The sequence below is a fragment of the Oryzias latipes genome, chromosome 3 (assembly GCF_002234675.1).
Source record: "Oryzias latipes chromosome 3, ASM223467v1".
Classification (NCBI taxonomy): Eukaryota; Metazoa; Chordata; class Actinopteri; order Beloniformes; family Adrianichthyidae; genus Oryzias; species Oryzias latipes.
Window position 1 is genome coordinate 37,362,643 of NC_019861.2, and position 25,421 is coordinate 37,388,063.

Consider the following 25,421-nt stretch of genomic DNA (forward strand, 5'->3'; position numbering starts at 1 on the left):
CTGCAGTTCAGATGTTTGGGGTCCATTACAGAGAGGACAGGCTCTGCTCTTCACTTGAACTTCAGCTCAAAGCCACCCCAAGCCCACCGCCAGATCACGGCCAAGGCAGCAGAACTGGCGGCGGTTCCGCCCGTCAGCTCTGTTGTTTAAAGATAAGGTGTTTGTCTGCTCCGCCCTGCAGTGCCGCTCTGTGTGTCTTTAAGCAGCTTTTTCAGTTGAGCAGATCACTGTTTGTTCAGTCTGTCAATGAGTAAACGTGGAACAGGAACAAAAGCTGACCAGAACCAGTACTCTGCACGCAGGTTGGTCTGCACCCTTTAATTCTACCCGTTAGCCCACAGGGCCAGAACTAGTCAGAACAAACGAGGAATGTTTGTTTGCATTTAGCCTCAACGGAGCTGTGGAGGTTCAGTGTTGATCAACCCCTGACTGCTGAAGAAACCTTTAACTGGTTTAGACATATTCTTCTGTTGTTGTGTTGTGTTTTATGTTCTCATAAAAATTATCCAGATTGTCTTAGATTTACGTGACAACAACCAGCAGTTGTTCTATTGGATGTACGGTTATGGACTGAACTCTTTTCCCTTGAACTTGGAACATTTGGCTGCAGAAATGCTCAGTGAGGTTGAACTGAGGATTTGTTAAAGTCATTCCTCTGGACTGGAAAATAATCTTTGACCAAAGGTCCAACAGGTAGTTCCTCAAAAGCATTTCAAGAACTACATAGACAAAATTCACAAGGATTTGTATTTACTGGTGTCAAACTTTCCAGAAGATACCAACTCATCCGACAACCTGATCCAGAGTCAATAAACGTTGGCAAACGGCTATTCTTTTGTCACCGGATGGAGTTGGTGTAAACGGAGGACGAGTTGGGTGTTGGCTGGATGGTTGATTGGAATGTTTTGAGCAGAAAGAAGATCTGTGGGATAAGTTAAAATCTTGTGAAGACCTGGAAGTTCTGGTCTTTTTTGGTGGTGAAGGACGTGCCACCAGTAAACTCCCTGACAAACTCTGAGACCTGTCATCTGACGGTTGTTGTTGTAGGTTATGAGCCCATCCTGATTGCAGGGGGGCTTCCACTGACTGACGGTGTTTAGATGTGGAGGGGGTGAACAGTCTGGGAGCTGTGTGAGCCGACTGTCTTGATCTGCGACGTCTATGTTTATGGATTTCACTAAAATTAAATATAATACATTTAGATTGTGTTACATATTTCACCTCCTCATCAGTCACTATTAAGCTCATTCGTCTCGGTTATATACTCTTACATGGCCAGGTCGTAGTTGTTGGTTTACTTGTTACAGTGACCTTCAAGTTCTGTCAAGTCCGTGTTCCTGACCCAGCTACGTCCCTGACAATGTCTCTGACTTGCCTTCCGTTACTCCTGTCTTATCGTGAGTCTTCACGTTGCTGACTAAGATTCCGTCCTTGACCAGGCTCCTGTGAACGTCCCCCCGTTTATTGATCCACTTCCTGTCTTTGAGGGTTAGCCATTTTTGAGTTTCCACGCTGTCCATCCGACGTCATCACTTCCATCGGCTCTGTGTGCCCCTCTGCTGCTTATTTCCTGTTTCAACAACAAACACAGCCGTACAGAACTACGACCTGTATGGACTTTCTATATGCCTGTGACCTCCGCCAGGGATAAAACGGGTCAAGAAAATGGATAAATGGATGGACGTTCTATGTAGACCTTCTCAACTCTATACCTGCATACCTCCTACTGCCCCCTTCAGTGACCTCACTCATCCGGAGTTGTGTCCTGATAGTCCGTTTTCCTAACGTTCAGGCGTTACACTTAAACAGAACACACACCTACAGGAGGAAGTGGCAAGGTGCCAAATAACAACGTTAACCTCATTGAGTTTGGAATGACCAGAGCAGTAAAACAAAGAAACTCAACAAAAACTGCAGCGAATGTGGTGGCGCTGTTTGGATGCTACTTTGACTAAATATCCCGGAGCCTGCCTCTGATCCGGTGATGACTGAAACCACAAAGAGAACACGCCTTTCTCAGGGTAATGTTGGGGGCGTGGCACAGAGAGTTCTGGTTCCTGTGGACAATCATGAAAACGGTTTCAAAGCTGAGCAGTGAAGATCTGCTCAGACCTGCCCACCCTGGACCTGGAAAAGGTTTGGTCGCAATGGACCATCACTTTAAAGGATACTTTAAATCCAAACCACCTCCTGCATCTCTGTGATGTTCTTATGTGACAAACAGCCTGCGCCGCTTAGACACCGTCAGCGTTTACCACAGTACCAAATGCTCCTCTGGCATTCCTCCAGGTTGTTCTGTTCTGTTACCATGGCAACGGCAGAAACCCAGTCAGAGGAAGCGCATGGGTCGGTTGGTATAGATGATTGTGAGGTGATGACCTCTGACTTAAAGCAAAACAGCCATTCTGAAGGAAGGTTACAAGGTTTTGGACTTTATCTGACTTCAAAAAAGCTGATCAACCACCAACCAATCAGTTAAGGCAGAGTTTTTGGGAACCAGCAAAGGTCTCTGGCTTTAGTCTCATGATGCCGTTTCTCTGGGATCTTGGAGAGAACAGGTCAGAGCATTTCTTCTGACCGTTTCTCTAGACACAGACAAACCGTCATAAGTTGGTCTACGACCAGCTAAAGAAAGACAGACACTCCTCATCCAGTCTTTAGTGCGTGTTCATTGAAAAGTTTTATTTTACGGTCAACACAGCAGACAATCTTTTGGTTAATAATCAATTTCAACGCAAACAAAACCAAACAAAGGCTGGTCCATCAGAGAATGATGATGATGATGTAAGGTGAGAATACAGACTTTGTTAGACATGGGTGGGATGACGCCTGCAGAGGTAACAGGAAGAATCTTATCAAATCTCTTCATTATCCTCCTTTTCATTTCATCACATTGGTGTTTGTTTTCATTGACAAGTTTGACCCCTTGGATCCGTGGCCCACTGTGGTTATGCTCAGCTAACGTTGATTTTTTTACGTCAACAGAACAATCTGTGTTTACGATACTTTACGGAACTTTTAAAGTCAGAAAATCTGGAATTTTTAGCGTTTCTAACATTCACTTGAGAAAATTAAATCAGAGGAATTCCATCAGGCTCCTCCCTAAGTCCTAAATCAAAGCAGAGGAAAAAAAGAAAGTCAAAACAGAAGACCCCCCCCCCCCCCCACGGAGGCAGATATTACTGCTTAATGTTGTGTGCCCCTCCCCCCACAGCACATAGAGGTGAGGCCCCCACAGCAACCATTCAGGTGGTGTGGTTATGAAGGTGGTTGTTTGGTACTAACGCTTTTTTACATTTCTATATCGCGGTTGTTTCCATGGCAACCACTGTTTGAGAATTGCTGTGGCCACGTCTCATTCTAAGGGTTCTGTTGGGACGGGCTCTGACAAAAAGAACTCTGTTTGAGCGTTTACGCAGGAACGCATCGGCGCAAAGCTGCGTCAGAATCCGTGGCAATTTCGATGATCGCGCGAACAGCGGAAGAGTTCCGATCATTCGGAGAACGCCGACACTGCAGCTACAGGCGCTTAAGGATTCACTGGAAAAGAAACATTTGAACTTTTTTAAAGAGGGGCCGCATGTTAGCGGCAGCAAAGCAGAACGGAGATTTCGTAGTTAGCGACCCCTGGTGGATATTTGACAGATTTCCTTGAAAACGTGACAAATGGAGGCAGGATGATGACATTTCTACACAAAGAAGCTTTTGCCTTTTTGGAATGTTGAATTTCATCTGCATTTGCTTCAGATGATCCAAACCATCCTGGTTTTCATCACCGTTGTGCTTCTTCTCAGCTGAAGGAAGCTGCTCACCTGTGGGGGGGAAGTCTCCCGGTTCACCCCGTCTCCATGGCGTCACTGGAGTCAGAGCTCACTGCCTCCTCTCTCCCATCGGGTCTCGTCCTCGTCTTCATCCTGCTCCTCCTCCTCCTCACCATCTTCCTCACGCCTCTCTGCAGCGACTGCAACAGGTCAGCTTCAGTCACTGGTTCCTTCCTTTTCCGTCATGAACGTTCAGAGATCCGCAGGTGCAGAAGGTCGGACACTCCCTCCTACAGGTCCGTCTTCATCTTTTCACTCTCACAGAAAACACAGTGCAGCTCCTCAAAGGTCCATTTACCCCAAAGCTCAAACATCTGCAACCAAGGGAGAGCAGAGTGTTCAGCCCCATGTGGCTCCGGCGTTTTATATCACCATGGTAACCGTTTTAGATCAAAGATCTGTCCACGTTAAAGAATCTTGATCATAAATCCTTCAGATAAAACAATCAACAGGAAATTACATCAAAGATGAAGAGCAGAACTTCTCATCACCGATTTCATTCCCTTCGCCTCAGCTGTTGTTTTGAATTCTTTTGCATTTTTTTTAATTACCCTGTTTTTGGAAAAATATCAATGTACATGTTGGTGTTTGTTGGGTTTGTGTAAATGCAGTTTTTGAGTTTTGAGTCTTAAAGGAGCTTGTTGACCCTTGACCTCAAAGGTCGCTGACCCCCCTCGCTCTTTGGGCTGTTAAGGTGGACTGTGACACACACCCCCCCCCCCCCCCAAAAAAAAAAGGAGTAGAAACTCTTCTTTAAATTGTTTTTATTTTTCAGAGATGATACACAGCAGGCAGCATCACGTTTATTCCAAAATAAAAGCCTACACAGATTTAAAGGAAACTAAATGTAAATAAATGGATAAAATGATGATTTTTGTTTTAACTTGATTTGGTTTTATGCTTTTCTCAGACGTTCTTTTGAGCTGAAAGATCCAGAAGCAGCAAAAAGTCCTTCGGCTCTCATCCGAGTGGTAAGACACGAAGAAAAGACGTTCGATCTTCAGCTTTCACGCAAACGCTTGTGAACGTGTCTTTCACCTGAATGCCGGCAGGTGAGGCTGGAGGAGGTCAGAGAGAACCCCATGATCGAAAAGATCCAGAAGGATGAGCAAGGTGAGCCGAGGACGGAGACGCAGGAAATGAAGCCGTCAAAGCTAAAAACTCTGAGTGATGTTAGCCATGAATGTAACCCAGGATCTTCTCCTCCACTGGAGAAGGAGTTAGAGGAGAAAATATTTACTCTTTTAGGCCAAGTGACTGTAAGACGACTAAAAAGAGGCTAAAAATGTTGAAATGCTCAAAAAAATCACTGCAAAAACGTCACATAGAAGCTAAGAAATGTTAACATAACTGAACAAAAACTAAAAACTGATCAACCAAAATGCAGATTCCTACCCTAAACATCCCTGGAACAGACCGGCAACCTGTTCAGAGTGAATCCCACCTTCACCCAACAGGGGCTGGGATAGGCTCCGGCAACCCTGCTAAGCCCAAAGGGATTCAGCAAGTTCTGAAGATGGATGGATGGATGGAGGGATGTATGCCCTAAATTAGCAGGGGAAGATACGTTAAAAATCTGAAAATGCTAAGCTAAATGCTACAAATTTCAAAATAAAACTACCAAAATAAATTAGAAAAATGGTACAAGGTGCTAAATGAAGGATTAAATGCTGAAAACTATATACACTAAAGTTTAGTGCAGCAAAAAATTGAATCAAAAAAGCACTAAAATATGCAGATTAGTATAAATAAAACTGTGTGAAAAGGAAAAAGACAAGAGTTACACTCAACAATAAAAAGTCTAAACTAAATGCCCCAACTGAAAAATGAATATAAAGAAAGCAGATAAAACAGAAACGATGAATATTTTAGATTTTAGAAATGCTCAAATCTACGCATTCAGTCATAAAGGAGCCATGGAGAATAAACATTTCTCATCATATGGAAGGAAAAGCTGCAACATGTCAGAGAACCACTGATGATCAGGGAAACCGTTGACCCTGAAAACAGAAATAAATGGTAGAATATGAAAAGTAAAGAAGAAAACAAGTTCATTAAGGAATGAAGATTCTGGTGGCCCCAGAAGTCTGCTGTTTGTTTGTGTGCTTGTTTTTTTTTTTTATTTGTGTGTTTGTTTACTCTCAGTGTTTCTCTGTTTGTGTTTAGAGTTTCATCCTAAAGGGGAAGCGCCAGTCATTCCCTCCCAAATCCAGCAGGGGGAGCCGCAGACTAATAAAGGTCAGTTTGCCTCTGAAAACGGAAGGACAGAATGTGTGTGTGCGTGTGTGTGTGTGTGGGGGGGGGGCACGTGATGCTGCAGACAGACGGAGGCTTTTTTCTCCATCAGAGTTTATACCTAAATACATTTTGAAGCGCTTGGACTGCCTCAACTACCTGGACATGTTCTGAAAACAGAACCAAAGAACAGAAACCACAACCAAAGAAAACAGGACCAAAAAATTGTTTTTTAAAATCCATTTTACAACCTGGGGGGTTTTCCAGAAAGCAGGTTCAGGGTATGTCAAGTTGCCATAGCAACTCATGCTGTGAACATAACCTGGTCTGGAGCAGGTTTAGTTGAAGGTTAGTTTGTTTTCAGAGAGGTGAATCAGCATGGCGTGTCCATTTGAAGATGATTTAGTGGATGAAGAAGCTCAAATAATACTTTTTCCACCATGAGAGGCTGATAAGACCACATATGGATGTTGGAAAGAGAAACTTTTTACTTTGATCTAACTTCATTATTTGCTTTAGTTAAGATAAATCATTTTTTTAGTTAAGTCAGCTTAGAAATAACACGTAGTTAGACAGTTATTTTACTTTCATTCAAATTAATTCAATTAAGTAGGTGTAACTTTGGTGCTGCTTTTAGATCAGCACCGCAAGGGATTGTGGGATACCATTCCCTTTGCCTGTCTGGACGGATTTGGGTTTAAGTGTGGCTTTTTCACCAAATGTGTTTAGTTGTTTAGCTGTTTGAGAGCTAAACAAGCATGAGTGAGAGGGAGGAAGAAGAGGATGAGTTTATTTAGCACCACTAGTGTGTAGTGGATTAATGAATAAGTCAGATATGGTTAATGACATCATACATTAATTCCGTTTTGTATCATTCATTTTATTGTTTGAAAATGAGAAAATCTGCAGGCTTAAACTTAGACATATGAGATTTCAAGAAGTACTATAAATTAAGAAGAAAAACATTTAATTGAATTGGAGTAATATGACATTAGACATTGACATTTAGTTAGATAAATATCTTCATACGCCCTCATTACAATCTCACGCTCCGTCTTACTGAAATATTGCGCTCTCTTTTTTTCTCCACGTGTTTCCATGGTGATCCATTGAGAATGTCTTTATGTACTTCCCGTGCACATGCATTAACCCAGGGTTACCAAGTCGAGCGTAATTACGCTAACTCATATCCGGTCTTTTGGAACCGACATACCCAGAGTAAGCAAGTTCAGGAGGATTTCAGCCAGAGTTCAGGCTTAAAGTCAGGGGAGTTTAAAAGTGCTTCCTGGAAAACCCCCCAGGTTCCCTTCAGACCTGCTTGTATGTCTGATGGCTGACATCACCTGTCTGAACGCCACAGATGAGGCTTGAAGTGTGGCGGCCACATAGACATCCCTCACTATAAGACGGTTCACCTTTCGCCGTTTCCCTTTTTTTCCCCGTTCATTGTGTTCCGTGTCCTGATTGGCTGTAGACATCGTCTCCTGTACGGAAAGCGCTCAGTTCACTAAATCTACAGAAATCTTTGATCGCGGTAAGATCTTTGCTTTCAGTCCATCTGGACTCATTTTTCTGCTAAGGTTTGAACTTTGAGAGTTCATACAAGAGAGAAAAGTCTGAAAATGTTAATGTCTGTCTGAAAAAAACGTGTATTTAAGTGTAGTGAGGAGTTTTACTGCCTTGAAACATCTAGAATTATTGTAAAAAACTACGGCGATTACCTTACGGATTTTACTTTTCGGATTATTTTTAAACACTGGACGTAGACGTTGGTTGAGTCCATCCTGTACAAAACTTTAAAACCTCTTCCTTTCCTTTAGTCTGGGACTACATTTCCCATGAATCCGGCTTGTTTTTTTCAGACTCACTTCCTGGTGGAACCCCTGTTTCCTTCATTCCTTGGAGAAGCCACCTGATGGCGCCAGAGAGCAAAGGTTTGCATGACTGTTGAAAAAGTGAAACTTTGAGGAGGAAATAATGCAAAAAAACATTTTTTTTATGTCTGTAGATTTAAACGGCACTGCCCCTTCAGACTCCGACTCCCACCTCTTTAACCCCATGGAGTGTGGGCGGAGCAACGACATCCCATCACCTCCAGCCAATGACAGTCCTGCTCAGCAACGCCATGGTAACGGTGAACCTCGTTCTGCTGTCACACTGCACTTTAGCGGTCCAGACAGGAACTCCGTTTATGCCCGGGTCAGCAAAAAGCTCCGCCTTACCGACTCACCTGAGGAGAAGCAGGAGGGGCCGGAGGAGGCGGGGCCTCCACTGCCTGACAGGAACCCAGAGATGGATGGATGATGAAAAAACACAAACGTGGAGGTGAGAAGATGAAGACTTCTGTTGGAAACAGATGGTGAGGAAGAGGAGGACAGGAAACAGACTTTCACAATAAAAGCTCCTCTGGTGAAGTTTTTTTTAAAGTCAGTGAAGTGATTATAAAATGAAAAATAAAGTTCACCTCAGGAGGAGCAACAACATGCAGATGAAGTCAAACGCATGGCAAATGACATGACTCCTCCCACTGATGCGTGACTCCCCCCACTGGTGTATGACCCCTCCCACTGCTGTATTACCCCTCCCACTGGTGTATGACCCGTCCTACTGCTACATGCCTCCTCCCACTGATACATGGCTCCTCCTACTGCCACATGACCCGTCCTATTTCTGTACAACTCCCCCCACTGCTACATGACCCCTCCCATTCCTACATGGCTCCTCCCACTGCTAAAGATTGCAGAAAATTTACTACTTTTGCTTGTTTTGCTTTTTTAAGCGATTTACTTTAAACTTATATATTTTAATAATACTTTCGGGGAAAATCTGACATGTTTTTGCCCTTTGTGTGTGGATAAATATAATGCAGTATCTTTTCCGTAACTGAATGCTGTAAATTGGCTCAGACTTGGTTCCATTCTAAAGACTGAAGACAGCGGCAGCATCACTCAGCATCTAACAGCTTCAGGGTCTGACGCCTCTGTCTGGGTCACAGAAAGACCACTGCTGGAGGAGAACTGCTGGGATTTTCACACACAAGTCTTGAAGTTTGGAAAAAGACGGAGAGAAAGAATCCGTTAAGACCATAGAAATCCTGCGGCTGGGAGATGCTGCGTTCAGGGACCTCAGCAGCAGAGGGGTCATTCTGCAGAGTGACATCATCATCAGGTCAGACCCAAACAAGAGAGTGCAGTAGGTCGGATCCGAAAACTGGGTTTTAGCTGCTTTTTGAGGGACTTTGAACCACTTTGGGCCTCAGAAAAGGCGGAAAAGCAGATTGTTATATTTACTTTGCTTCCTGCGTTCCTTAACACTAGTATATGAATGTCCCCTCCATCCATCGGTTTGCTCTCACACGGAAAGCAGAAGTGGACCGGGCCGCCTGCAGAACCCAGCAGCTCGGAGCAGAAGGAGGAAGCTGGAGGGAGGAAGCCGTCCCGTCCCGTGGTCCTCTGACTGAGGCAGCAGAAACAGAAAAACAGCTGTTTGAGGATCGGTTACAAATGAAGATAAAGACCACTAAAGACAAGTTTCATTCAACAGCAAATGGCTAAATTATGTTGTAAAGTGTTTCGTAATCACACATTTAAAATCCAAATAGAACAGGAGTGGTATTATTTAGCATTTGATTCATAAATATTGTGGTTTGAAAAGAATTTTTCCCAAAAGAAAACTGAATCACATTTTGTCAATCTGGTTTGAAAAGTGAGCTGGGTTCTGCTCAGTTCTGTGTGCTGACAGTTGTATGTTCTGCTGGGAGCCCATAGAACCCAACGTGAAAGAACCAGACTTTAGGAAAATTTCTTGCAGATACAAAACGGTGCATAGTGGGATAAATAGAGGTTCTCATTTCTCATCAGTAGCTTTTTTTTTTTTTACTACTCTGATTTATTTTGCAGTTTTTTTTATTTGGTTCCTAAACTGTTTAATTTTTTTGGTGTCATGGGTGCATTTAATGAATTAAATTAGGCATTTTTGAAATAAAGAGTTTTTATAAGCGCCGTGTTTTAAATAAAGTTGGAGTCTTTTGAAGCAGTGATGTGATCAGAGCAAACATTTATTCACAACAATAAAGGGGCACTGCTCCTTTAAACGAGGCCCTTCCGAATTCGCACGTAGCTCACGAGCGCGACGCCTGTGGCTCGGCGCGTGGGGGGAAGGGCGCGCGGACATGCCGCACGTGCACGCACACGCTGCTGATGCCCCCCCCCCCCCCCCCCCCCCCCGGCTGCTCTTTGTTAGCGCCTTTGCTCCGCTCAATAACGGCCCAGCCACAGAATGTTGTCGGCGGAACTACTTTTCTGAGGCCGTAGAACAACCTCCCCCCCCGCAGAAAGTTCGTGAAAACCGCATCGGCTTCTTTCCCTGCCGCGCGGCGGCTCCGCGTTCCCTCACGACAGTTTCGGTTAGTAAACAACGGAACTCGGAGGGGTGTGTGCTGCTGCACAGCGATGATCCAACCAATCGGTCCTCGAATCCCGCCCACGTGACCTGCTTGTTTACTACGCGAAGGGAGAGCTGCTGGGAAACCCCGGAGCGGGTTCTAGACCGGATCTTCCTGCGGGATCAGCAACGAGCCAAACCTAACGAGACTCAGACAAAACTAAGATGACATTTAGCCAAAGAACACAAACGAGAGTGACGTTCAAATGACAAACAATGACCAACAATCCAATCTTTGTTGATTTTTACTATAAAACGCCACCACTTCATTATTATTATGACCAATACCTCAGAAGAAGAAAATTGTTTACAAAGATTGTTATAATTTATTCCTTAACGGACCGATTTCCGGATTTAGAGTCACTAAAATGGCCGCTCATCTGGGATGAGGTGAAATAGTTCCAGAGCACCGTTTGGTATAGACTAATTCACAGTTACAGAGTAACAGTGATGTGATGTTTGGCTGCAACTACAGTGATCCCTCGCTATAACACGGTTTACTTTTCACGGTTTCGCTACTTCACGGATTTGCAAGGTGCATTGTGTTCTGCATTCTGATTGGCTAAAAAAGTCACTCCGCTTCTTCTCTACCTGTGCGTCAATAATGTTGCAGTTTAATATGTACACGTACGTAAATCAGCTTTCCAAATTACGTACATGCAAATCATCTTGAAATTTCAAGTTTCTCTAAAACCCATAGAAAAAGAGCAACACCAACTGTCAATCACTATGTTCTTCTCCTGAACAAACACACACAGCTGCACCGCGGGCTTGAAGGAGAAAACACTGCAGCTTCTCAGACTGAAGAGCATTGAAATACACCTGAGTCATTTGTCCGTTTGTACTTTGTATTTTTTTCATAATCATTTTAAATTTTCTCCCGTTTAATCCAATTACTCGGGTCGCGGTGGGCGGGGCTAATCTCCGTGATTTGAAGCCTTCTGTTTACATCGATGATTCAAATTATTATTTGACAGTACAGTACAGAAGTTATTTGTTGAAAAAAAACATTTTTAAAGTACTTTTATTTGTGAAACAAATGCTTGAGCTTGTAAAATGGTTTGTTCTTTCTTTTCAATGTATAATAGAGTATTTAATTGTATAATAATTGCTAAAAAAATAGAGGTTTCTACTTCACGGATTTTGCCTATCACGGGTTCTTTCTGGAACGTAACCCCCGCGAAAAACAAGGGTTTACTGTACTTTGCTGCTTATCTGCATCAGAATTATCAAATGTTGATTTCCTTGTTGAAATGATATTATTCTTTGTGATATTTAAAGATAAAAACTACGTATCCCAGGTAAGCCTGGTGGTGGTGAAGCTGCGTGGCTGAAGTAGTTTGTGAAGACCTTCGTGGAAAATGTCTCCTCAGTTCCATCGGAGTGAGGATCCGGTCCTGGTGTTCCAGGCTGCTCTGACAGGCTCACACACACTCACTCACAGACACACACACACACCCACAAACACACACTCACACTCTGCCATTGAACAGCAGCGCACACACAGAGCTGCAGGACTCCTCGGTGCTGCTGGTTGCTTCTGCAGGTACGTGACAGCTTCTTGTTTCTGCTGTTTGCAGCTCAGCCTGGGGTGGTTGGGTATTTATGTGTGTGGGTTGAGGGGGGAGTGTATAAAGTTCTCACCGAAAAACGAGACCCCCCCCCCTCCCCCCCGGATTGCTGCTGTTTGTGCAGAAATGTTCTCTGATGTGATTGTCCCTCAGAGGAGTTGCTGTGTGATGAAGACTATGGAGGCGATGAAGTTTCTCCTTCATTCTGGACTCTTATTGCGGGGGGGGGGGGGGGGGGGGGGGGGGGTTGTGTGATTGGCTCACAGCAGATGGGGTGTGTTGGGCCTGTGCATTTGTGTGTGTGTGTGTGTGTGCGCTGGCCAGCCAGGCATGTTTTGCGTCTCCTTGAAACACTTTTCTTTGCGTTGGTTTTGACAAAAATCGTGTGACTGACATGAATTCAGTCCTTCTGGGTTTTCACTGAAGTCTGTGTGACCTTTAAACTCAACACATTCAGAGGCTCAGCGGTTAGCATTCGCTCCAGAGCGTGTTTCTGGGAAAGTCCAGGTTGTGGAGATGGGACTCACGGTTGTGGTTCTCCTGGACTCTTCAGGTTCTGCTGAAATCGGGTTCAAACCCACAAACGAACAGGAGCTTTGAAGCAACAATAAACACGATAATCTGAGCAGAAAAGTCGAGAACCAAAACTTTTCTGGGACCAGAATCTGCTAGAAAGTTTGGTGGGAAAACTGCTGTGAGGTTCATTCAGAGAAAGATTGAACATGTCTGCTGAAAACCGTGTTTCAGGAGGGAAAACTTTGACTGAAGCAATTCAGTAAACCTGAGTTTATGATGAGGATAAAATCAAGAGGAAATCATGGAAGTCAGGATGCACACAGGTAAAACAGGCGGACCACATGAAGTCTTAGTTGACCATTAGCTCACCGTTGAGTCTTGACCCCACAATTCAGAGGAGGTTTGAACCCAGAAGGAAAGGGAAGAACCGAGATCATCTGATGAAGAACGGAGCAGAAATTCAGCGTCGTGAGTGTTGGAGAAGCTTCGGCCTAACGGAGAGAATCCCACTGAAGCTTCATGGTTTCAAAGCGGACTGAAGGTGTTTTTAGTCTGGAGACACACGAGTGGACCCGGTTCCTGGACCAGAAACCGCTCTTGGACTCATCTTTTGAGGGAGTCCCTGTTCGATTCCCATCAGATTGAGCTCCAGCTTTGTCTGAATAGGCTCCATGCTCGGAGCAGAACAACTGGACCAAACGGCCACCGTAGCCGAATATTATGGGATGTAAACATAGTAGCAACGACGAGACACAGCAACTCATCAGGATGAATGGATGAATTGCAGGCTCAGTAAAACAACTTTTAAGGAGATGCACATTGCTCCTCACTGTTTGCCCGACAATCTATATGTATCTAACACTCAGCGGTCAGCGTACCGTCCTAGCCGTCCGTGCAGCCTTGCAGCCTTTGCCTTGGTTGTACCAAAGTAAAAACTGTTGTACCTGACGTTGACACACGTGTTCAAAATTGAGTTTGAATCTGTGAACCACCGCGACAAGGACTGCAAAGAGATCTTTAGTCGAAACAGGAAAGTACACTTGACGGCAGTATGATTACAGACCAAACACAAGGTTCAGGACTTGATCCGGACCAAATCAAGCGGGCTGGATCCGGACCAAAAGACTTCCCCAGTCTGAGTACGCCCCGAAACACATAAACACGCGTGATGGCCGTACGTTAGGACACCGTCACACACATACACCAACACGTGGATCCAGTTTAGATTTTAGAAACTCTACCAGTTTTACCAACAGATCCCGATTTCACCAACGTCATTGAAATCTTATCAGACCTAAGAGGACTGATTATCTCCCCCATGTGCCCCTGCTGGGCATCACAGCAAAGGCAAATGTGGAAAAGGGTGTAAAACAAGTCAAAATGGGGGCCTTGATGAAGGTGGGGGGCCCATAGCAGCTGTCATTCACTCAGTAGTGTGTTTTTAAAGGAAATGTTTGGCTTCATGGTTGACTGACTAACAAACGGCGAGGCTGAAGCTTTCCCAAAGAAGAACTGGGTTCTAAATCCACTGCAGTCCATTTGTTGGACTTAAAGAAGTTCCTGTGAAACATAAAGACAAGCATAGTTAGTCTTTCAACACCAACATTTCATTCAAGGCCAAGTGGCCAATCGGACCCTCAGAAACGAGTGTCTGAGATCATCTGCTGAAAATCCCTTCAAAGTGGAACAAGAGCGTTTAGCTCTGTAGCTGCGAAACCAAAGAACTGAAGAGTGAAAGACTTTGGGACAGAGGCTACCCTTCATGGTTTACAGATGATGAGCTGCTGTTCACTGCGATTGTTGGAGTTCAGATGCAAATGATCACAGACACGCACACCAGTTGAAGGCGTTTAAAGGTTGAACCCTGGAGTCTAACCGATGTCTTCTTCCAGAACCAACCGCTCTAGACGCTCCCGTCTTTGACGTCACAGTTGTTTGGGAGCTTTGGTCCATGAAAATGTGAGGCTTGTTGTGAAGTGGACCGAGCTGGAGGAACATCTGAGTACCCAGAACCAAACAAAAGTTCCTGCATCTCCTGGAGGATGCAGCCCCCCCCCCAACCAAAGCAGCGTTCTGACCTCTTTGCTCAGCTGGGGTTGTTGCATTAGCTCATATTTTGGAGCTTCTTACACTTGATGCACATGTCCATGTGATGGAAATAGGAATTCTGGTGTGGAAACTATGACTCGCTGATTAACAGGAAACCAGGGGGGCGTGGGGTGGGTGGGTGGGGGGGCAGGCTTACTGTTAAATCCATCAGATCTGTTCGTCTTCCCAGCTGATTACTCACTGGTTTTGCTGGTCGTCTACCAGCTGCTCTCTGACGCTGCAGACTGACTCAGATCTTCATCCACAGCAGATCTTTCATGGATTATTGGGGTTTTGCACGTTGATGCCTTTTGCAGCCGGCTTGAAGGCATCTTTGCACCTGAGTTTGGATCGGAACAATCGTTTTGGTTCCCCAACAGGAAAGTGCTCTCAAATCGTTGCCTTGTCTTTTGCTTTGGAGGCCCCTTCACACTAACGCCCCACCCACCCCGCTCCCACACCCACCCTCCGCCATGCTGTGAAAGTGGGACAAAAAAGTCTTTCATTGTTTTGTATTCTGGCTCCTTGGGACACCAGAGGAGCTGTTTTCAGGAAACGCTGCTTCTCCTGCTCAGACTGGCGTTGTCCGTGACAATCTGAGCCTGAGCGTGGATGCCCCCCCATCCAGCAGGTTCCAGTATGCCCTCTTTTCATTGGTTTATGTTTCATCTTTAAATAAAAGAAGAAGTGGGAGGGTAGAAAAAGAGGTCTTATGGAGCTACTCCAACAGAAAGCTGCCCCACAGCCTTCAGTCTGAGTACTGAGACCAGAAGATTCCTCTGAGTAAAAATTCAGAACCTCAAGGAACCAAAGGTTTCACCCCCATGAGTACCTTTAGGAAAACACAACCAGAGATACTCAGGTCATGATCCTCATGCAAGGTCGTACCCCAGCAGAGAGATCCTGTACGGCGCCCTCGTACCTCCATGTAAAGGACATAACCGGCCTTTCCCTCAGAAACGGAGGGCTTTCCACCACAGCCGGGGAAGCAGCAACTTCCAGAGTTTTTATTACAGATCTCAACGTTTCGGATCATTTCCAGGAACATAAAAGTTGGTAAAAACTGAAAACGATTCTCTGGTTTTGGCAACTGTTGGTCCACCAGAGTTTGGTGAAATCTCCAGGGGCTGAAGCTGCAACAGTCTGTGTCAAACTACTAGAGCTTGGTGCTAAAATCAGAGATATCAGGTCTCTGACGGTACCTGACTCTCTGTACCCGTATGCCTTCTGCAGACATGTTACCAAAGACCCGTTTGGGGAAGCGTTCTCCTTTCGGGGCGCTGGTGAGCTCGCCTTGTTCAACGGTAGAGTCCTCCAAGACTGGCTGCGCCACAGCAATGGGGTCCCAACAGCAAGGGATAAGCAGAGTCAAAGGTCATGGCGATTTGAAGGTGAGCAGACGGTCTTATCATAATGTACTACAGTAGTATCATAGTATATTACAGTATAATCACAAGTCTTGTTTACACTGAGCGGTCCTGTCCAATCTTAGAATGGACCAGGCAATTCAGGTGAGCGTTTCAGCTCAAAGTTGGACCGTCAGGCCGCATGCGGCTGGAAGCTAACAACAACAACAATGGCGGTCATCCAGCAGCTCATTTTCCCAGCTTAGCTCTTTGTAGACACAAAGCATTTAACGTAGTGTGAGAGAAGATGGCGGGCGGCGACGAGGAATACCGACGGTTTTTATTGTGTTGTAATGACCTTCAGTCAATCAACGATTTTCAACAGGCATAGTTATTATCATATTTGTCATGTGATGTATTGATACTTCAGCATACGTGATGGCCTGAAACTGTGTTAGGAAGGCATAGATATCTGATCAAAAGTTATGAACCAGATAATGATAAATCATGTAATAAAATGGTTAAAATAGAACAGGATTATATAAGTTTTCTTCCTTCCACTTCCTGTCAAGCAATCTTTAATTTGATGTCTAATTATCCTAAGTTTGATACGTCTTTGTATGAACGGATAACTGATGATTGTAATGTTTTGTGCATCATTCTTCCTTTGATTGATTTGAAATAAACCATTTCAAATCAATTCAAAATCAAAACAGCAGCTCCGCCCTAACGGGTCCGTTCCATTTTTCTATGGACCAACAACCAATGGAGGCCAAAAAATGGTACCATTCAGTCCAGCTTAAACGGTCTAATTGATAACGGGAATGCTCAACCAGACCACTCAGTGGAAGCAAGGCTATAGTGTACTGGGGTATTATTGTACTCTGTTATGGTACGATCACAGTGTATGTTAGTACTATCATCATGTATTACAGTATTATCAAAGTGAACTGAGTGTCAGAATCAGCGTCAGAGCAGCAGAGAGGTCTGTCCAGGAGTTAAAAACTCAACTCCGTCATGTAAAGGTGGGGAAGATCGGATATTCTCTTGTCTAACCGTAGCGAGCCTAAAGGGAAACCAAAAAGCGGCTACATAGGGCGACAGATCTGGTTAGCTAGTGTCTGTTATTCAGCTTCTTGTACTGAAACACAGAACGTTCACCTGTAATAACTCTGGCGTCGTTTTTCGTCGTACCGGAGACATTTGCTGCAGATTTGAGGTCTTTAATTATGTAAGCTTTAGTTTCTGGTCCTGATACTCTGGGATGGGAACTTCACATGTTGCTGGGTCCTTTGCTGCTGCTGCTGGATGCCCGCTGAACTTCAGAACTCAAAGCTTTGGTTCTGGTTTCAGTGGAAGCGTTCTTGGGTTCCTAACTGAAGGCAGTCATAGCGACTGACGCCTGAACTTGGCTCCAGTTGGATTCAATAGAAACACCACTGAGCTGAGCTGCAGGAGGTGTTCCTTATTAATAATGAACTACGAGGAACAAAAAGAAATAGTTGATCTGGAAGCCCAAAGTTCAGCAGCTTTTGGATGGGTTGTCTTGTCATTTGAACCTGAAACGTTTCTGATTTTCTTCAGGTTCTTGTTTTATCTCCACCCCAGCTGTTGGAGAAGAAGTCCGTCTGAGTCCGTCGTGTTTCTCCTCAGGTGTACTTTCAGTGTGCAGGACCAGGTGAAGGATCGGGGGTTCTGGATCTGTCGAGCCGCGCCCCGGCTGACGCAGTGGTCGGCGCTTCGTCCCATCACAGCAGTAGATCCGTCTCTTCCTGCATCGACGTCCCCAGGAGGTGAGGCTCCTCCCACCTCCGCTGCTCCTCGGTTGTTTATCGATGAGGTTTGTCACGTTTGTTGTCGTCCTGCAGCTCCAGGGGTGCGCAGGAGGTGGACATGGACGAACTGATGGCCGCCATGGTCCTCAGCAGTTTGTCCTGCAGTCCACCCCCAAAGCCCGTCCCCCCGCCAAACTCTGCAGGTGAACAACAAACTCAATACCCCAAAAGAACTGTACAAACTCTGAGTTATTTCAGATTTATGGAAGCGTTTTTAATCTTCTTCAGGTCCTTCTGTGGAGTCTGGACCCGAGCTCTCGGATAGCGGCAGCAGCGGTCACTGGAGCGTCGACATTGCCAATGGAAGCTCCGCCCCCTCTTCCCCAGCCACAGCAGAGCCTGAGAATGAAACTGTGGTGCCATCGGATGAGGGCTTGGACATGGAGCTGGATCAGGTTCTTTTTGACGAACCGGCACCACGGAAACGAAGGGTGAGGCGGGGCCACGTGCCGGTCTGACGAAGCTGGAATGAAGGAGGGCGGGGCTAACACTCCCTCTGACCCCACAGAACTCCGTGAAAGTGGCGTACCGATGTCTGTGGCCAAGCTGCGGCAAGGTGCTGACTTCAGTGGTTGGGATCAAACGTCACATCAGAACAACACATCTGAGGTGAGACTCATCTGATAATGTTTCAAAGATGAAATGTCAAACTCAACCAACGATCCTCCGAAGAGAGGCTGTCCGCTCCACCCCTGCGCCACAACGGCCTAATTCATGTAAAATAATGTCACACACCAATGAGAACAGCTATGTGGCAAAACAGCCGCGGTGCAGAGGTGGAGCGGTCGGCCTGGTATTGGCCTGTCCAGAGTGTGCCATCAGTAGCTGGGATAGGCTCCAGCAACCCGCAACCGCAAAAGGGATTCAACAGGTCAAGAAAATGGGTGGATGGATGTATGAGACGGTGGAAAAGGAAAAAAAAGGCAGTTAATGTGTTTCTTTGATTTCTTCACCTTCTTTGTTCGTCATTTAGCTTTTGCAGACATTTTAAAATGACTGTTGTGGATTTGTCTTTCTAATCAAACTTTTTAAGAAAGTTTAAAAATTACGGACCATAAACAAAACACAGTTATTCAATGCGAAATGACTGCACTTCCCAGAATGCCTAGAGAGGACATAAGGCAGCTGGCAATTAGTCAGAGGAGTCAATGGGAGGTTTTGGATGGATGTATAACTCCACTGACTACATTACCCATAATGCTCTAACAATCCATCAAGCCATGCAGCTTCATAGTTAATCAAAGTCGTAACAAAACATTTTGTCTGATTTTGAGGTGAAGAGAATATGGTTTAAAAAATGATGACAATGTTTAAAGAAAAATACTAATAAAAAAAAGGTTAAAAACCGGATTTGAACTTTGAACTGTTAAAAACGTTTTCATGACGAGAACATAAATGCGAGACACGGAAAAATGTTTCCAAACGTCTTCGTCTTCTGACCCCACAGCCGCGGGGGTGAACACGAGCGCTGCTCCCGCAGCGAGGAGGACTTCTACTACACCGAGATCAGCCAGCCGCAGCATCAGTCTCCTCCCCCTCCGCTCCAAGCCTCCTCTAGCTCCTCCCCTTCCTCCCCCCCCAGTCCCCCTCCTCCCTCCCCGCCCTCTCCGTCAGGCTGCGTTGCTCTGAGCCGTTCTGCCCCCTCCCCCTGTGGCAGCTCCTGGCAGGTCCAATCAGAGCACTCCTACCAGGTAACCTGAACAACAAACGGGATGGATTTTTATTCTGTAAATTGTTTTGTTTCCCATCGATAATGTTTTGGATATTTAATTTCACCCGAGCGTTTAAGGTTCAAATATGAATCTGCGTAGAATTTATTTGGTAATATTTAGTCTTTTCGTCTAGGCCCCGCCTCCAAGCCACGTGGTGCTGCCAGCTCCGCCCACCTTGTGCCGCCTGATGACTGCGCCCGCCCCCTGCAGCAGACCGGTAAATAACCTTTATTTATGTCCGGATGCACAGGCCACGCCCACACCGCTGTGGCTGTCACGGATCATGACAGAATGTAAAACTTCAGTTTGGCTCCGCAATGTCGGTTTATGGTCAGAACAACATGAAGAACCTGAAACCGTGGCATCAAAGAAACCGACTGGCGGACTCCAACTGCTTGTTGCATGATGTTACCATGGCAACTGTGAACTTTGAATCGGCCTGGCAAATCTTTATTTCTGTGTAAACCTGAAACTCGGGCCAAGAAAGACCTTAAAGCTCACCGTTAAATCCATTTTTTATCCGTTTCCTCTAACACGTGGAGCGGAGGTCCACTCCTCCGGTCCGCCTGCATCTACACTGCAGTGAGCCGCACCAGAGTCCACCTGCATGTGAAAAACAAACTCATCCTTCATCCACCTGCAGATTTTTCAGTCGGCTGATGTTTTTTCTCGTTAATCGTTGGCAGATTCCAGACTTTTTTTCTCCTGGACGTTTTGACCCAAACCTCCGGTCAGAATCTGAAGGCGGATCTGCTTTGGTGCAGAAAGTTCTAAGCGGGTTCTTTAAAGCCAGAACTCTGCAGACATGCATGGGGGGGTTTGGTTGTCATTTTGGGTTTGGACTCTCAAACTTCCTCACTCGGGTGATTCTGTGAAACGTGCTGCAGCTGGGAGGCGGCGTTCGCGTCTCCTCGCACAGCGGCAGATTGTTTACTTCCTGAGGAGCCTGCTGGAACTGGTTTCCTCCTGGAGTGGGAGGGGGGGGCACCTTTTTTTCCCTCAGAAGGGAAACCCCTTTGCGTCATTGTTGGGACGCTACTGCCCCCTGCAGGCAGGTCGGCGGCACGCTCCGTCTCACGGCCGCTCTGTCGTCCTCAGGGCTCCACGTTCCGGGTCCGTTCCGTCAGCGTGGGGGAGCAGTGGCTGCAGCACCAGGGCGCCCCCTGCAGGTCAGTGCTTCCTGGTGGCGCCGGCCTCCTCTGAGACGCAGCTCTGACGTCTCCTCTGTCTCGCAGGAGGATCCGCAGCGAGGCCAAGAAGTGCCGCAAGGTGTACGGCATCGAACACAGGGACCAGTGGTGCACGGCCTGCCGCTGGAAGAAAGCCTGTCAGCGCTTCCTGGACTGAGGAAGAGGAGGAGGAAGAGCAGCAGACATGCCATGTCTGTCGAAGAGAAGTCAGTTTCTACGTCTGGAAAAATGAAAGTGTCTATTTTTTTTTTTGGAATAGTTTTGGTCTTCAGTGTAACAAAGACGTCTGGCAGCTACGCCGCCACCCCCCACCCCCTGCTGCGGCCAGAGGTCACGGATCAAGAGACCTTTTTTAATACATTTCAGGCTGGTTGGAAACCACTTTTCCAGGTTTAAAATGGGGGTGGACGAAAAGACGAGAACATTCGAGGGAACTTTATCGGTTTCACACAAAAAAACAGCAAAAAACTGAACGCTGGTGCTTTATTCTGACAAAAATGTTTTTCTCTTCAAGAATATGTTTTAAGGAATAAGGGAACTGTTTATTTTGTAAAAAAAGAAAAAAAAGATCTCTATGTAAAAGGTTGTTTTTAAAAAAAAAAGCACTTATTTTCAGAGTAAATTCCTCGGTCAGACTATCGGAAATCAAAGATTCAGATTAAAAGTCAAGAGTCTACTGAGAGTCTAAAAATAGTCATCATCAGGCTTTAAACAGACGAAGACTCAACCTGACAGGATGCAGAGGGGCGGCCATTATTGACTGATGAGTCAGCATTCGTGCTGTGATCAGGGGTAGAGAAATGCCCATTGAAGTCTCAATTGGATTGAAAACCGCCACCTTTGTGAAGGAGATGCGTCATAGCAACCATCTGACTTTTTTCTCCTCTTCAGTTGAGCAACGTGTGGGCCAAGTTTTGTGTCTCTACCTCAAAGTAAACGTTGGAGTTTCCATAGCAACCATGTTTAAACTGGCGCGCCTCATCTGTTCAGGTGATGATGTGAACTGCTCCGTCTGGCCTTCACAGTAGAACTCTGGTTTTGTTCTGGTCAGATCGAACGCGTGCGAATCAAGAGGAAAACATTTTCTAAGCTTAAGTCGGCCATCTTTGTGAGGTCACAATGAGAACCGCTCGAGTGAGGCTTCAACTTTTTATGATGAAGAACAAAACTGTGTTTGGTTATCCTGTGATGTCAGACTCTAACTCTAGGTGGCGCCTCCTCCAGAGGTCATGACCATGTGGACTTTTCTTCATGTCTTGGTTATTCACATGTGTACCATCTTTTGTAATCGTACTAAAAACTAATGTTTTTGATCTTCGTCGTCGATCTCGGATCATTTTTGATGTTTTTTGTGCCAACGCCTCTTCAGCCTCTTCTTCACATCCGGCTGTTTTTATAAAATCTCAGCGAAGAAGCCGGATTTCTCTGTTCTGTATCTGAAATGGACTTTTCGAGCCGACGTTTTTGCCGACTTCAGCGGTAAACTGAGGAAGAGGAGGGTCTTCAGAGAGGAGAAGCACTCCACCAGGTCCACGAAACGTCCAGAAACCTCTGTGGGAGTCACGCAGTACTGATGGCGTCCACCGTGGCGTTCCTCCTGATGTCCGAGCGGCGGGAACGTTTCATTCCAGCTCAGCGGAGCGTCCGTCTTCCTCAGCGGGAAGACGAAGGACGGCTTCCGCACAGTCTCTGCATGATGGTGGTAATAAAAACAGAAAAAGGGTTTTGTTTCCCGTTTGACTTCGTTCACAACAAAACTCTGTTTTTTTGTTTTTAACTCTAAATAGAAACAAGTTCATTTGAATAAAACTAACTTACAGCTGTTCAGAGTGAAAAATAACGGAAAAGCTGCTGTTCTGTCCTCCAGATTTTTGGTTTGGGGAGTTGATCCCAATGTTACGGGGGGGCGGGGCAAAGTGATTGACATTGGAACATAGAATCAGAAATACTTTATAAATTTGTGACGGAGGTTACGATGATGTCACTTCCTGTCCAAACTTTGGGAAAACGTTCTCACTAATGTCGGCAGCTTTTGAAAAGCATTCCTCTGGTTTCCCGTTCGGCCGATCCAGCTTTGACTCGCACCGGGAACGTGAACGGATCCGATCCCCGTTATTCCACACCGCTGACAACGTGAAGACGTTTAGATCAAACACGTGGCGTTTGTCTGTGTAGATTTGACTCAAGTGTCTTCGTCCATCCCATAATAACCTGGTTCACTTGAATCCGGCTTCTGCTCCTTTGGGTTCTGATGTTCAGGCTCAGAAGGTCCAGACCTGCTGGGTTCTTCCTCCAACTGCCCCACGAGTCTTGGTGGACCTTTGGACTCTTTCTGGACCCCCACCATGATCCCCCCGCCACCATGCTTTACATGGAGTGAAAAGCAGACAAAACCCTCTCATGTAGAACACCAGCCTGGAGGAGGTTTCTTTTCTTTTTTCAAGTTTGGTTCTGATCCAGAAACACTAGAACTATTGCCGGTTGTTCCCGCTGAGCAGAAACTCCTGAAGAACACGAGAGCCTTTTAAATAAAGTTTTATTAAAGATGATCCAGCGCATACACAAACTGAAAACCTTCCGTTTGAATAAAAAAAGCCCTGCTGCATGTGGTCACACACTCACAGGTAACCGTGATGTAATAAATTATATGTACAGTCGTGGTCCGCCCACAGCGCCGCCGCCGCCGTCACTCCGCGGCGTTGGAGCCCGAGTCTGAGGAAAACAAGAGTTTCATCAGGATCCTGGAGAATGTGGCGAGGAGGAGGAGCTTCAGACGCTTGGACTCACTCTTTCCGTCGCACGCCACAATCTTCACCTTGTCCACCTTCACCAGGTCCGTCACCTCCCGGAACTCCACGTCGTTCAGCACGAACGTCCACACGTTGTCGCAGAACCGGTAGGTGTTCAGAGAACCCTGCGGACGCACACAGGGTCAGCGCTCACGCCCGCGCCAGCCGCAGAACCCCCGAGCTGCACTCACCCGGAAGTTGACCCGGTTCCGGACCCGGTTGGCCAGCGCCGTGTTGATGGCTTTGTCGAACTGGAGGAGGACCTGGAGGGCCAGCTGGGGGGTGATCTGCTGGGTCTGCGCCCCAAACGCACACAAGCAGAAACAACGTCTCACTTTGGCACAAAAAACACGGAAACTGAGGCCGAACTATCGGGCGTCTGCAGGTCTGTCCGAGAGTCCGATTCCAAAACTCAGAACCCTGGAAATTTCCCAGAAGTCTCAGGGAAAAACCAGTGTGCATCAATGCTCACTAGATTAGACTCACTATAGACCAAAATGCATTGCGTTTGAACGATTTCTCATTAGAAAAACGGTATGTTATTCAGAAAACAATGGATTCATAAACGGTCTTTGTAAATGTTTACTTCGGGAAATTTGTGACGTGTGAATTCGGACGCAGCCTTCAGGCGATCGAAGAAACCGAATTTCACGTGACATTGAGTTTAGCCAAAAATTCACAAAGTAACCTAGCATGCGCCGTGGTGGCTGTTTACCGTCATTAGAGTCAAGTTTTCTGACTTAAAGACGTTTTTCTGGTTGTATTATCTAATCTTCACACCAACGCTCTGTAGTTTTCTCAGACTTTTTATTCACGTGTTTACAAACTAGAAACAAACTTGTGATGTTTTAACAACGCGCTACTCTGTCCTGCGAAACTTCCATGTTTGTTACGACAGTAAAAAAAACCACAGAAAAACTTATTCATAAGCGGGTTTGGTGTGAAACCAGCCGCGGACTGCAGCGTCCCGCTCGAACCGGACGGACCGCCGCTGCAGTCTCGCGGGCTAACGGAGCTAGCCGTTCCCGCTAACTGACCTGGATCAGCTCGTCCAGACTCTCCTGCAGGCTGTTTCCCAGCGTGGTGTTCCGGTACAGCTGGTACGCCATGGCTACGGCGGCGTCCGGACGAGTGTCAATAAACAAACAAACAAAACACGCAAACAACAAGTCCAGTTAGAGAGGCTGTCTGCCTTTTACTGTAACAGCAAACTCAGCAGCGCATGCGCAGACCAGGCCGAGTTTCCTGTAAATGTTATTGGCGGGATGCTGGTCCCTGCAAAAGATTACCGCCCCCTATCGGCGTGGATGTCCACTTGAATCAGGCTTTGGAAAACTACACTACCGACATATTTTATTTGAACGTTAATTAATTTCATTTCCTTTCATTGTTTAACGTTATTTAATTTTATATTATTTACTTTTAATTTAAGTCTTGTAAATCATTTCCCTCTTCTTTTGATTTTGATCCAAAATATTTATTTCTTTCCTTAGAATCGTTTAAATGTTGAATTTGCTTATTTCATTAGGATCTGTGACCCTTGACCTTCACGGGCTTTGCAGGGACTGCTGTGTGATGTAGCGATGGAAAAGATGTGGTGTTTTCCTATCAATTGTTGTAATATTGCTTATGCCGGGATGTTTCATTTGGTTTTCTACCCATTCTTTGATGTGAAATGAGGCCTGTTAATGTCCAATATAGTACTATATATATATAGTATATATAGTAAAAAAAAATATATATATATATATATATATATATATATATATATATATATATATATATATATATATATATATATATATATATATTTTTTTTTTTCTTTCTTTATTCTATTGCCTATAACATATGTATACATATTGTTATTACAGTACT

The 25,421-nt window shown here is 45.6% G+C and overlaps 3 protein-coding genes across 5 annotated transcripts; 2 read left to right on the plus strand and 1 right to left on the minus strand.

Moving 5' to 3' along the window:
• Positions 1-173: 173 nt before the first annotated feature.
• Positions 174-8,939, plus strand: LOC111946253. Its single transcript, XM_020701394.1, has 7 exons — positions 174-302; positions 3,795-3,970; positions 4,732-4,792; positions 4,874-4,934; positions 5,988-6,059; positions 7,919-7,990; positions 8,065-8,939. The coding sequence occupies exons 2-7, from the start codon at positions 3,849-3,851 to the stop codon at positions 8,358-8,360; spliced, it is 684 nt and encodes a 227-aa protein (XP_020557053.1). The 5' UTR covers positions 174-302; positions 3,795-3,848; the 3' UTR covers positions 8,361-8,939.
• A 2,796-nt stretch (positions 8,940-11,735) lies between these two features.
• LOC101165868 (zinc finger protein 395) lies at positions 11,736-22,480 on the plus strand. Of its 3 annotated transcripts, none has more exons than XM_023953759.1 (10): positions 11,736-12,045; positions 15,908-16,065; positions 17,686-17,813; positions 17,889-17,998; positions 18,084-18,286; positions 18,364-18,464; positions 19,303-19,546; positions 19,701-19,784; positions 20,666-20,736; positions 20,803-22,480. In XM_023953759.1, exons 2-10 carry the CDS (start codon positions 15,910-15,912, stop codon positions 20,912-20,914), a joined length of 1,209 nt encoding a protein of 402 aa, XP_023809527.1. In that variant the 5' UTR covers positions 11,736-12,045; positions 15,908-15,909; the 3' UTR covers positions 20,915-22,480. The 3 variants fall into 3 exon arrangements, with proteins under 3 accessions (XP_023809527.1, XP_023809526.1, XP_004086128.2); XM_023953758.1 differs by having other exon boundaries at positions 11,739-12,045; positions 17,674-17,813; XM_004086080.4 differs by lacking the exon at positions 11,736-12,045 and adding an exon at positions 14,846-15,305 and having other exon boundaries at positions 17,674-17,813.
• A 796-nt stretch (positions 22,481-23,276) lies between these two features.
• Positions 23,277-24,799, minus strand: gtf2a2 (general transcription factor IIA subunit 2). The gene is made up of 4 exons (XM_004086064.4): positions 24,584-24,799; positions 23,738-23,842; positions 23,545-23,671; positions 23,277-23,469 (listed from the first exon to the last, which is right to left on the minus strand). The coding sequence occupies exons 1-4, from the start codon at positions 24,653-24,655 to the stop codon at positions 23,444-23,446; spliced, it is 330 nt and encodes a 109-aa protein (XP_004086112.1). The 5' UTR covers positions 24,656-24,799; the 3' UTR covers positions 23,277-23,443.
• Positions 24,800-25,421: the final 622 nt, after the last annotated feature.